The sequence below is a fragment of the Cherax quadricarinatus genome, chromosome 50 (assembly GCF_038502225.1).
Source record: "Cherax quadricarinatus isolate ZL_2023a chromosome 50, ASM3850222v1, whole genome shotgun sequence".
Taxonomy (NCBI): Eukaryota; Metazoa; Arthropoda; class Malacostraca; order Decapoda; family Parastacidae; genus Cherax; species Cherax quadricarinatus.
This window is the reverse complement of record NC_091341.1, coordinates 19056356-19069007: the sequence shown is the minus strand read 5'-3', so window position 1 is coordinate 19069007 and position 12652 is coordinate 19056356. Positions and strand designations below refer to the sequence as shown.

General features: G+C 40.7%; 1 protein-coding gene across 2 annotated transcripts in view; it reads right to left on the bottom strand.

The window, feature by feature from the left end:
• Nucleotides 1-12652, bottom strand: part of LOC128686349 (arylsulfatase H) — a 66371-nt gene that overhangs the window by 23994 nt on the left and 29725 nt on the right. For both annotated transcript variants that reach the window (XM_070095469.1, XM_070095468.1), the window contains exons 5-7: nucleotides 9303-9466; nucleotides 8397-8555; nucleotides 1011-1243 (exon numbers count right to left, since the gene is read on the bottom strand). In XM_070095469.1, the coding sequence (XP_069951570.1) occupies nucleotides 1011-1243; nucleotides 8397-8555; nucleotides 9303-9466 (556 nt within the window). The remainder of the gene's footprint in view (nucleotides 1-1010; nucleotides 1244-8396; nucleotides 8556-9302; nucleotides 9467-12652) is intronic.

Sequence of the window (12652 nt, the reverse complement as noted above, 5' to 3'; positions counted from 1 at the left end):
GCCATGTGCAGAATACAGATACCTGGAGAGGGTTTCAGGGGTCAGCGCCCCCACGGTCTGAGGCCAGGCCTCGTGGTGGATCAAGGTCTGATCAACCAGGCTGTTATTGCTGGCCTCACGCAAACTGACGTATGAACGACAGCCCGGCTGGTCAGGTACTGACTTTAGGTGCCTGTCCAGTGCCTTCTTGAAGACAGTCAGGGGTCTATTGGTAATCCCTCTTATGTATGCTGGGAGGCAGTTGAACAGTCTTGGGGCCCTGACTTATTGTGTTGTCTCTCAGTGTACTCGTGGCACCCCTGCTTTTCATTGGGGGAATGTTGCATCTCCTGCTGAGTCTTTTGCTTTCATAGGGAGTAATTTTTGTGTGCAAGTTTGGTACTAATCCCTCTAGGATTTTCCAAGTGTATATTATCATGTATCTCTCTCGCCTGCATTCCAGAGAATACAAATCAAGGGACTTCAACCGTAATTTAGGTGTACAGTGTATTCCAGCCTAAATATTTTACACATCAAAGAAAGGAATCTATTAGTCATTAATTAAATATTGCCAATAGATCATATAAATGAAACTGCAAGACACTCATAATATATTGTGTAGGTTATTATGGTGATTTCAGCTCATTATTCCAACTGCTTGTATAATTAAGATGTTAGATTAAGACTTACTTAAAATGTTGTAAATAATAAGGACTGAAAAATATCTACCTTGTATATTATTCCTACAATAGCACTTACATGTCTATACTTATTTATAGTTATCTGAATTTTCATTGAGGTGCTAAAAATGCTGTTTACAACATAGACCAAAATGTATACTAGGTAAGTGTGGTATAATGTTCCCACCTAGAAAAATGTAGGCAAATTAGAAGCTAAAAGATGAGGTGCAAAGTGCTTCTGTGAGCTTAAAAAAATTATAGAATTATATAAGATTATATAAGAATATGAAAGATTAGATTGGGAAGATTTCTTGACACTACCAATAAGAACAAGTCACCATAGTTTTAAACCTTCCATGCTTGCTGCGTCCAGCCATGTGTGATGCTGTGAACATTGGCGTGTGAACATGAGCAAAGGAATGGTAAAGAAAAAATGGTTGTTCGTCTTGTGAATGGTCAGCAATGAACTTGACTGAGTGGCCCACAAGTCTCTGGGAAAGTCCTTCCAGCAGCAGTGGCTGCTCCACCACTTTTTCGTCGTGCATCAGTATTCCATTCATATACTTGTCCATCCATGGTGATACCTGCATTAAACATACCAGAATTACTCCTACCATGCATTTGATTAAAGTATAAAATGTGTATGCATGATTATATATTAGTCACAATTTTATACATCATATATATGATACTATAGGCTTTTCTCTGTCTTCATATATCACTAGAAACAGGAAGCCCATGGCCTGTCGAGGCTGTATGTCTGAATTTTTGCATCCAGTTACTGGCCAGATTCAATGAGTAGGCGAGTTCTTTATCTACAAACAATCTTGGGTCTATCTAATCTTAATTATGGGGATCAGGTATATTCCTCTGCTTCAGATGCTATTGAAGGACTGCATCAGATGCTATTGAAGGACTGCATCAGATGCTATTGAAGGACTGCATCAGATGCTATTGAAGGACTGCATCGAGGACTGGACTGTGTCTTGGTACCTTTCGATTATCTTCAGTCAAAAACTTTTATAAATGTATAATTTAAACTCCTTTCATTACAAGACCATCAGGATACTCGATGCCTATACAATTTAGTTCGCTTTCACGACTCTGCATCCTATCGAATAATAACATATTAATAAAGAGAGTGGTGAAGCAATGTAAAAAGAGAGCAAATGAGAGAGTGGGTGAGTTTACCTGGAGTTTACCTGGAGAGAGTTCCGGGGGTCAACGCCCCCGCGGCCCTGTCTGTGACCAGGCCTCCTGGTGGATCAGAGCCTGATCAACCAGGCTGTTGCTGCTGGCTGCACGCAAACCAACGTACGAGCCACAGCCCGGCTGATCAGGAACTGACTTTAGGTGCTTGTCCAGTGCCAGCTTGAAGACTGCTAGGGGTCTGTTGGTAATCCCCCTTATGTGTGCTGGGAGGCAGTTGAACAGTCTCGGGCCCCTGACACTTATTGTATGGTCTCTTAACGTGCTAGTGACACCCCTGCTTTTCATTGGGGGGATGGTGCATCGTCTGCCAAGTCTTTTGCTTTCGTAGTGAGTGATTTTCGTGTGCAAGTTCGGTACTAGTCCCTCTAGGATTTTCCAGGTGTATATAATCATGTATCTCTCCCTCCTGCGTTCCAGGGAATACAGGTTTAGGAACCTCAAGCGCTCCCAATAATTGAGGTGCTTTGTCTCCGTTATGCGTGCCGTGAAAGTTCTCTGTACATTTTCTAGGTCGGCAATTTCACCTGCCTTGAAAGGTGCTGTTAGTGTGCAGCAATATTCCAGCCTAGATAGAACAAGTGACCTGAAGAGTGTCATCATGGGCTTGGCCTCCCTAGTTTTGAAGGCTCTCATTATCCATCCTGTCATTTTTCTAGCAGATGCGATTGATACAATGTTATGGTCCTTGAAGGTGAGATCCTCCGACATGATCACTCCCAGGTCTTTGACGTTGGTGTTTCGCTCTATTTTGTGGCCAGAATTTGTTTTGTACTCTGATGAAGCTTTAATTTCCTCATGTTTACCATATCTGAGTAATTGAAATTTCTCATCGTTGAACTTCATATTGTTTTCTGCAGCCCACTGAAAGATTTGGTTGATGTCCGCCTGGAGCCTTGCAGTGTCTGCAATGGAAGACACTGTCATGCAGATTCGGGTGTCATCTGCAAAGGAAGACACGGTGCTGTGGCTGACATCCTTGTCTATGTCGGATATGAGGATGAGGAACAAGATGGGAGCGAGTACTGTGCCTTGTGGAACAGAGCTTTTCACCGTAGCTGCCTCGGACTTTACTCTGTTGATGACTACTCTCTGTGTTCTGTTAGTGAGGAAATTATAGATCCATCGACCGACTTTTCCTGTTATTCCTTTAGCACGCATTTTGTGCACTATTACGCCATGGTCACACTTGTCGAAGGCTTTTGCAAAGTCTGTATATATTACATCTGCATTCTTTTTGTCTTCTAGTGCATTTAGGACCTTGTCGTAGTGATCCAATAGTTGAGACAGACAGGAGCGACCTGTTCTAAACCCATGTTGCCCTGGGTTGTGTAACTGATGGGTTTCTAGATGGGTGGTGATCTTGCTTCTTAGGACCCTTTCAAAGATTTTCATGATATGGGATGTTAGTGCTATTGGTCTGTAGTTCTTTGCTGTTGCTTTACTGCCCCCTTTGTGGAGTGGGGCTATGTCTGTTGTTTTTAGTAACTGTGGGACGACCCCCGTGTCCATGCTCCCTCTCCATAGGATGGAAAAGGCTCGTGATAGGGGCTTCTTGCAGTTCTTGATGAACACACAGTTCCATGAGTCTGGCCCTGGGGCAGAGTGCATGGGCATGTCATTTATCGCCTGTTCGAAGTCACTTGGCATCAGGATAACATCGGATAGGCTTGTGTTAATCAAATTTTGTGGCTCTCATAAAAAATTCATTTTGATCTTCGACTCTCAGTCTGGTTAGCAGCTTCCTAAAAACTGAGTCATATTGGGACTTGAGTAGCTCACTCATTTCCTTGCTGTCATCTGTGTAGGACCCATCTTGTTTAAGTAGGGGCCCAATACTGGACGTTGTTCTCGATTTTGATTTGGCATAGTAGAAGAAATACTTTGGGTTTCTTTCGATTTCATTTATGGCTTTTAGTTCTTCCCGCGATTCCTGACTCCTAAAGGATTCTTTTAGCTTAAGTTCGATGCTTGCTATTTCTCTGACCAGTGTCTCCCTACGCATTTCAGATATATTGACCTCTTTTAGCCGCTCTGTTATTCTTTTCCGTCGCCTGTAAAGGGAGCGCCTGTCTCTTTCTATTTTACATCTACTCCTCCTTTTTCTTAGAGGAATAAGCCTTGTGCATACATCGAGTGCCACCGAGTTAATCTGTTCTAGGCATAAGTTGGGGTCTGTGTTGCTTAGTATATCTTCCCAGCTTATATCGGTTAGGACTTGGTTTACTTGGTCCCACTTTATGTTTTTGTTATTGAAGTTGAATTTGGTGAATGCTCCCTCATGACTATTCTCATTATGTCGGTCTGGGGCTCCGCGCATACATGACTGAACCTCAATTATGTTGTGATCTGAGTATATTGTTTTTGATATGGTGACATTTCTTATCAGATCATCATTGTTAGTGAAGATGAGGTCTAGTGTATTCTCCAGTCTAGTAGGCTCTATTATTTGCTGGTTTAAATTGAATTTTGTGCAGAGATTTAAAAGCTCGCGTGAGTGTGAGTTTTCATCAGAGCTGCCTCCTGGAGTTATTACTGCATCAACAAATTTTGTTGAAAATAAGAAAAAGTTTTGGAGTGAGATTAACAAGTTAAGAAAGCCTAGAGAACAAATGGATTTGTCAGTTAAAAATAGGAGAGGAGAGTTATTAAATGGAGAGTTAGAGGTATTGGGAAGATGGAGGGAATATTTTGAGGAATTGTTAAATGTTGATGAAGATAGGGAAGCTGTGATTTCGTGTATAGGACAAGGAGGAATAACATCTTGTAGGAGTGAGGAAGAGCCAGTTGTGAGTGTGGGGGAAGTTCGTGAGGCAGTAGGTAAAATGAAAGGGGGTAAGGCAGCTGGGATTGATGGGATAAAGATAGAAATGTTAAAAGCAGGTGGGGATATAGTTTTGGAGTGGTTGGTGCAATTATTTAATAAATGTATGGAAGAGGGTAAGGTACCTAGCGATTGGCAGAGAGCATGCATAGTTCCTTTGTATAAAGGCAAAGGGGATAAAAGAGAGTGCAAAAATTATAGGGGGATAAGTCTGTTGAGTATACCTGGTAAAGTGTATGGTAGAGTTATTATTGAAAGAATTAAGAGTAAGACGGAGAATAGGATAGCAGATGAACAAGGAGGCTTTAGGAAAGGTAGGGGGTGTGTGGACCAGGTGTTTACAGTGAAACATATAAGTGAACAGTATTTAGATAAGGCTAAAGAGGTCTTTGTGGCATTTATGGATTTGGAAAAGGCGTATGACAGGGTGGATAGGGGGGCAATGTGGCAGATGTTGCAAGTGTATGGTGTAGGAGGTAGGTTACTGAAAGCAGTGAAGAGTTTTTACGAGGATAGTGAGGCTCAAGTTAGAGTATGTAGGAAAGAGGGAAATTATTTCCCAGTAAAAGTAGGCCTTAGACAAGGATGTGTGATGTCACCGTGGTTGTTTAATATATTTATAGATGGGGTTGTAAGAGAAGTAAATGCGAGGGTCTTGGCAAGAGGCGTGGAGTTAAAAGATAAAGAATCACACACAAAGTGGGAGTTGTCACAGCTGCTCTTTGCTGATGACACTGTGCTCTTGGGAGATTCTGAAGAGAAGTTGCAGAGATTGGTGGATGAATTTGGTAGGGTGTGCAAAAGAAGAAAATTAAAGGTGAATACAGGAAAGAGTAAGGTTATGAGGATAACAAAAAGATTAGGTGATGAAAGATTGAATATCAGATTGGAGGGAGAGAGTATGGAGGAGGTGAATGTATTCAGATATTTGGGAGTGGACGTGTCAGCAGATGGGTCTATGAAAGATGAGGTGAATCATAGAATTGATGATGGGAAAAGAGTGAGTGGTGTACTTAGGAGTCTGTGGAGACAAAGAACTTTGTCCTTGGAGGCAAAGAGGGGAATGTATGAGAGTATAGTTTTACCAATGCTCTTATATGGGTGTGAAGCATGGGTGATGAATGTTGCAGCGAGGAGAAGGCTGGAGGCAGTGGAGATGTCATGTCTGAGGGCAATGTGTGGTGTGAATATAATGCAGAGAATTTGTAGTTTGGAAGTTAGGAGGAGGTGCGGGATTACCAAAACTGTTGTCCAGAGGGCTGAGGAAGGGTTGTTGAGGTGGTTCGGACATGTAGAGAGAATGGAGCGAAACAGAATGACTTCAAGAGTGTATCAGTCTGTAGTGGAAGGAAGGCGGGGTAGGGGTCGGCCTAGGAAAGGTTGGAGAGAGGGGGTAAAGGAGGTTTTGTGTGCGAGGGGCTTGGACTTCCAGCAGGCATGCGTGAGCGTGTTTGATAGGAGTGAATGGAGACAAATGGTTTTTAATACTTGACGTGCTGTTGGAGTGTGAGCAAAGTAACATTTATGAAGGGGTTCAGGGAAACCGGCAGGCCGGACTTGAGTCCTGGAGATGGGAAGTACAGTGCCTGCACTCTGAAGGAGGGGTGTTAATGTTGCAGTTTAAAAACTGTAGTGTAAAGCACCCTTCTGGCAAGACAGTGATGGAGTGAATGATGGTGAAAGTTTTTCTTTTTCGGACCACCCTGCCTTGGTGGGAATCGGCCAGTGTGATAATGATAATAATAATAAAGCTGACACTTTCAATTGTCATTCTTCTTATCGTGTCCTATTAACTTTCATCTTCAAACTATGTAGTTGTTTATCCAAGTCTACGTTCCTTTTCTTTTCACTGTATTATTTCATTTCTATTCTCCCTTTGGAGGTACCAGTGATTAGAATATGCCCCCCCTAAAGTTTAATATCACTGCTATGGATATGTGCTCCCTCTTTTTTGACTATTTTCACATGCATTTACATGCTACTGTTGTGTACACTGATGGCTCTAAGTCCACTGATGGTGTGGGATATGCAGTCATTTTTCCAGATATTGTAATATAAGAATGCTTACCTGATTTGTGTAATATTTTCACAGCAGAATTATATGCACTTCTTGCAGCTGTCATCTACATTCTCTTCCTACTTCATTTGTTATAGATTTTGACTCTCAGAGTGTATTGCAAGTTATTCTGAGCCTAAATTCCTTGCCTCCTATCATCCTTTCATTCAACCCTGGCTGAGCTGCCTCTTCAGCTAGCATAGGGACATCGTCTTTTGCTTGGTCCCTGGTCACTCTGATGACCAGGACCTGTCCGTCTCACAGATATACTCAGAACAGATGTTTTCTAAGAACATCTAGGATTGATGGCAATGTTGCTGGTCCAGGTTAGAGAACAAAATAAACTGACTGATTAAACCACAGTTAGGCTCTTGGTCGACTATTTTTTTATTGTATTTGGGAAAGGGGTCTACCTTGATTGCATATTGGCCATTCAAGACTGACACCTATCACATGGAGAGACTCCCCGCCACTCTGTGCAACTTGTCAGGTTTCATTTACAGTAGAACAACACCTTTCACTTCATTCTTCTATTGACCAAAGAGTACGCAGGCTTCATTTTCGATACGTTTTTCAGCTACTGAGTGCTTTCGTTACCTACTCTCCTTTCAGAAAGCCCTATTTTCACTACAAATGCACTCTATAACTTTTTGATTGAAACTGATTTAGTGCGACAACTTAGAATTCTTTGCTTGCTTGTGAGTTTACATTATCATGTTGCACTACTCCGGGGATTTCGGCGATGACTTTCCTCATTCAACCATTTGGCACTTGTCACCCGGAACGGGTTGAGCTCAGTTTTTTTGTTGATGTGATAAAAATTATTTTAAAATCTGCCTTAAAAGCTAAGTACACTATGGTTTATGCAGTTAATTCTGTTATATACTGAATAATTCAGTACATTACTGATATAAGTATAACATTTGTCAGGAAACAGGACAAGTGTTTCCTGACTCTGGTATTAGTCACATGATTTTTTTTTCTTATTCGCCGGCATTCTCCCGGCCCGGGTCTTTTCCAAGTAGTGGTGACCTGGCCTTGGCTCCCTATCTGGGGAGTATCTCGAGACCTAAGTCTTCCATGGGAGGAGGTACAAGTACCTCCTCATCTTTGGGACCAAGTGTCCCCAGGCCTAGCCACAGTCCCCGCCCTCACGGGGCTCGTAGGGAGAAGCTAGGCCTCTGGTCTGCCATCTGCCCCGCCCCAAAGGGGCTTGTGGGGATGGCAGTCTTGTGAGCTGCAGGTGGTAGCACCCGCCGCTGGAGCTTTTGGTCATCTGACTGAGGACTTTCACGGGCTTACTGGTCCACCCCTTTAAAATTCATGGTTATGATTATAACCATTAGTATATACAATACCGGAGAAAGCGTTATTTTCATACTTATGACATTTCTTGTAAATACAGTGTACAGTAGAGTTTATTCCAATTACTACATCCAAATAACTTTTTAAAAGATTCTTATATTCCTGTTTAAGACATGTATATAATAGAAATAAAAAAAACTGAAGATCTGGCAAAAATCTTTTCTTGATGTACTGTGCATAAAAAGGCAAGAAATAGTATAGATTGAGCTGTAAAAAATACTATACTCGTACAGTAAAGCTTCCATGCATCTTACATGACAATTTAACTTAGATTACCACATACCTGCCACCAGATTTTATTATGGAAACTGTAGTGTGTATGAATGAACCAGCTAGCAGCCAGGACGAGTGTCACCAGCACCAGACACACTGTGACAACACTACGCCGCCACTTTAACAACCAGAGTGTCACTGCACTCACTAACCACAATGACACCAACACCTATAGCAACAAAAATTAGTGTTTTTATTTATATAAATATATTTCTTATTGCACTCTAGTCATCTTTCAAAATGAGGACAGAAAACTATAGCTCTCATGGAAAATTTTTAAATCCTCAATAATTTGCTGAATTTTCATACATGTGCTACATCGATAAGAAAAATTTGACAATCATATTATCACAATGTTGCGGAATAACTGTGTATAACACTCGAATTTAAATGCACATGCTATGGTCATTATAATATTACTGTAAATAAGCAGCACTTAAAAACATTGTCAGTAAGCTGTAAATAAGGCATCAACGGAAATAAGTCACTCTGACCTGAGTAATTCTAAGTTTGCTCTACATTATGTATAATATATATGATACAGATGTGCTCTGGTATGTTGTTCCTTCGAGGTGAAATGCCTTGAAGCTTTCATACTACATTACCAAAGTGGAGAGGCTTTGGAGTTTGGACTGTTGAAGCCTTTATCACTGATCTAATAATTAAAAGATTCTACCTCAAGAGCTTTTTATCTTAGAATTTTAAATGTTGTGGACAAAATAGCAAAGATGTGTATTGTTAAAACACAATCCAAATGAATTTACCTGTAAAACCTGATTTTACACAAATATCTTTGTAAAAATAGTAAAAAAAAAAAACATCTGTGCACTCCCATTATCGTAAAATGTTCTATGCTGAAAATCTAGAAAGGATGGAACCATATCAAACTGTGTATGTATTTATATTTGTGACTCACTTGGTAGAAGGGGTCACTCAATGGGAAGATCCAGAAGGGGTGATCCCCTGCCATTTCATTTAGAAGACTTAAAGGCAATCCATAAAATGACTGAAAACCATGCAGCTGTGGCCCTCGACAATCTTGTCCCAGCAAGCCACATCTCTGTCCCAGGTGCCATTTACCTGATGTCATACACATAATGGCACTCGTAAATTTTATGCAACGCACAAAATTTTCATATGGCTTTCATACATTTATCATAGTTCAGCAATAGTAAGTGACTTTGTATACTGTGTATTGTAATACAGTATACAACACTATATGAATTTTATATATATATATATATATATATATATATATATATATATCTATATCTATATCTATATATCTATATCTATATATATATATCTATATATATATATCTATATATATATATCTATATATATATACAGTGGACCCCCGCATAACGATGGCATCACATAGCGATTATTTCGCATACCGCTTACTTTAATCGCAAAATTTTTGCCGCGCATACCGATTAAAAACCCGCTCACCGATTTTCGTCCGAGACGCGTCCAATGTGCGCCCTCACCCAGCCTCACATGTGCCGCCCGTGCCATTGTTTACCAGCCAGCCTCCGCGCTAACATCCAAGCATACACTCGGAATATTTCATATTATTACAGTGTTTTCGGTGGTGTTTCTGGAAAATAAGTGACCATGGGCCCCAAGAAAGCTTCTAGTGCCAACCGTACACCAATAAGGGTAAGGATACCCATTGAAATGAAGAAAGAGATCATTGATAAGTATGAAAGTGGAGTGCGTATTGCCGACCTAGTCAAGTTGTACAAGAAACCCCAATCAACCATCGCTACTATTGTGGGCACCAAAAAGACAATCAAGGAAGCTGTTGTTGCCAAAGGTTTAACTGTGTTTTCGAAACAAAGATCGCAAGTGATGGAAGATGTTGAGAGACTCTTATTGGTGTGGATAAATGAAAAACAGCTAGCAGGAGATAGCGTCTCTCAAGCGATCATATGTGAAAAGGCTAGGAAGTTGCATGAGGATTTAATTAAAAAAAGGCCTGCAACTAGTGATGATGTGAGTGAATTTAAGGCCAGCAAAGGTTGGTTTGAGAGATTTAAGAAGCGTAGTGGCATCCATAGTGTGATAAGGCATGGTGAGGCTGCCAGTTCGGACCACAAAGCAGCTGAAAAATATGTGCAGGAATTCAAGGAGTATATAGAAACTGAAGGACTGAAACCTGAACAAGTGTTTAATTGTGATGAAACAGGCCTGTTCTGGAAGAAAATGCCAAGCAGGACCTACATTACTCAGGAGGAAAAGGCACTCCCAGGACATAAGCCTATGAAAGACAGGCTTACTCTTCTCATGTGTGCCAATGCTACTGGTGATTGCAAAGTGAAGCCTTTATTAGTGTATCACTCTGAAACTCCCAGAGCGTTCAGGCAAAAGAATGTCCTCAAGGATAATTTGTGTGTGCTGTGGAGGGCAAACAGTAAGGCATGGGTCACTAGGGAATTTTTCTATAACTGGTTACACCATGCATTTGCCCCCAATGTGAAAGATTACCTAACTGAAAAGAAATTAGAACTTAAGTGCCTCCTGGTGTTAGACAATGCCCCTGGTCATCCTACAGACGTGGCAGAGCGACTTTATGGGGACATGAAATTCATTAACATCAAGTTTTTGCCTCCTAATACCACTCCTCTCCTGCAGCCCATGGACCAGCAGGTTATTTCCAACTTCAAGAAACTGTACACAAAAGCTCTGTTTGAAAGGTGCTTTGTAATGACCTCAGAAACTCAACTGACTCTAAGAGAGTTTTGGAGAGATCACTTTAATATCCTCAATTGTGTAAACCTTATAGGTAAGGCTTGGGAGGAAGTGACTAAGAGGACCTTGAACTCTGCTTGGAAGAAACTGTGGCCAGAATGTGTAGACAAAAGGGATTTTGAAGGGTTTGAGGCTAACCCTGAGAGGATTATGCCAGTTGAGGAATCCATTGTGGCATTGGGAAAGTCCTTGGGGTTGGAGGTTAGTGGGGAGGATGTGGAAGAGTTGGTGGAGGAGGACAATGAAGAACTAACCACTGATGAGCTGATAGATCAACTTCAAGAGCAAGAGGCCAGACCTGGGGAAACTGGTTCAGAGGAGGGGAGAGAGAAATTGAAGAAGTTGCCTACTACAAAGATAAAGGAAATCTGTGCAAAGTGGCTTGAAGTGCAAACCTTCATGGATGAAAATCACCCTCACACAGCTATTGCAAGCCGTGCTGGTGACTATTACACTGACAATGTTGTGAAACACTTTAGGGAAGTGATAAAGGAACGAGAGGTACAGGCCACTATGGACAGATATCTTGTGCGAAAGAAGTCCAGTGACTCTGAAGCTGGTCCTAGTGGCATTAAAAAAAGAAGGGAAGTAACCCCAGAAAAGGACTTACTACCTCAAGTCCTAATGGAAGGGGATTCCCCTTCTAAACACTAACACACACTCTCCCCTCCTCCCATCCCATCAATCATCACCAGATCTTCAATAAAAGTAAGTGTCATGTAAGTGTGCATGCCTTTTTCAGTTTGTGTGTATTAAAATTAATATTTCATGTGGTAAAAAATTTTTTTTTTTCATACTTTTGGGTGTCTTGCACGGATTAATTTTATTTCCATTATTTCTTATGGGGAAAATTCATTCACATAACAATTATTTCGCATAACAATTACCCCTCTTGCACGGATTAAAATCGTTAACCGGGGGTCCACTGTGTATATATATATATATATATATATATATATATATATATATATATATATATATATATATATATATATATATATATATATAATATAATATAATATATATATATATATATATATATATATATATATATATATATATATATATATATATATACAGTGGACCCCCGGTTAACGATATTTTTTCACTCCAGAAGTATGTTCAGGTGCCAGTACTGACTGAATTTGTTCCCATAAGGAATATTGTGAAGTAGATTAGTCCATTTCAGACCCCCAAACATACACGTACAAACGCACTTACATAAATACACTTACATAATTGGTCGCATTCGGAGGTAATCGTTATGCGGGGGTCCACTGTATATATATATAGGATAGCACATGAACAAGGAGGCTTTAGGAAAGGTAGGGGGTGTGTGGACCAGGTGTTTACAGTGAAACATATAAGTGAACAGTATTTAGATAAGGCTAAAGAGGTCTTTGTGGCATTTATGGATTTGGAAAAGGCGTATGACAGGGTGGATAGGGGGGCAATGTGGCAGATGTTGCAAGTGTATGGTGTAGGAGGTAGGTTACTGAAAGCAGTGAAGAG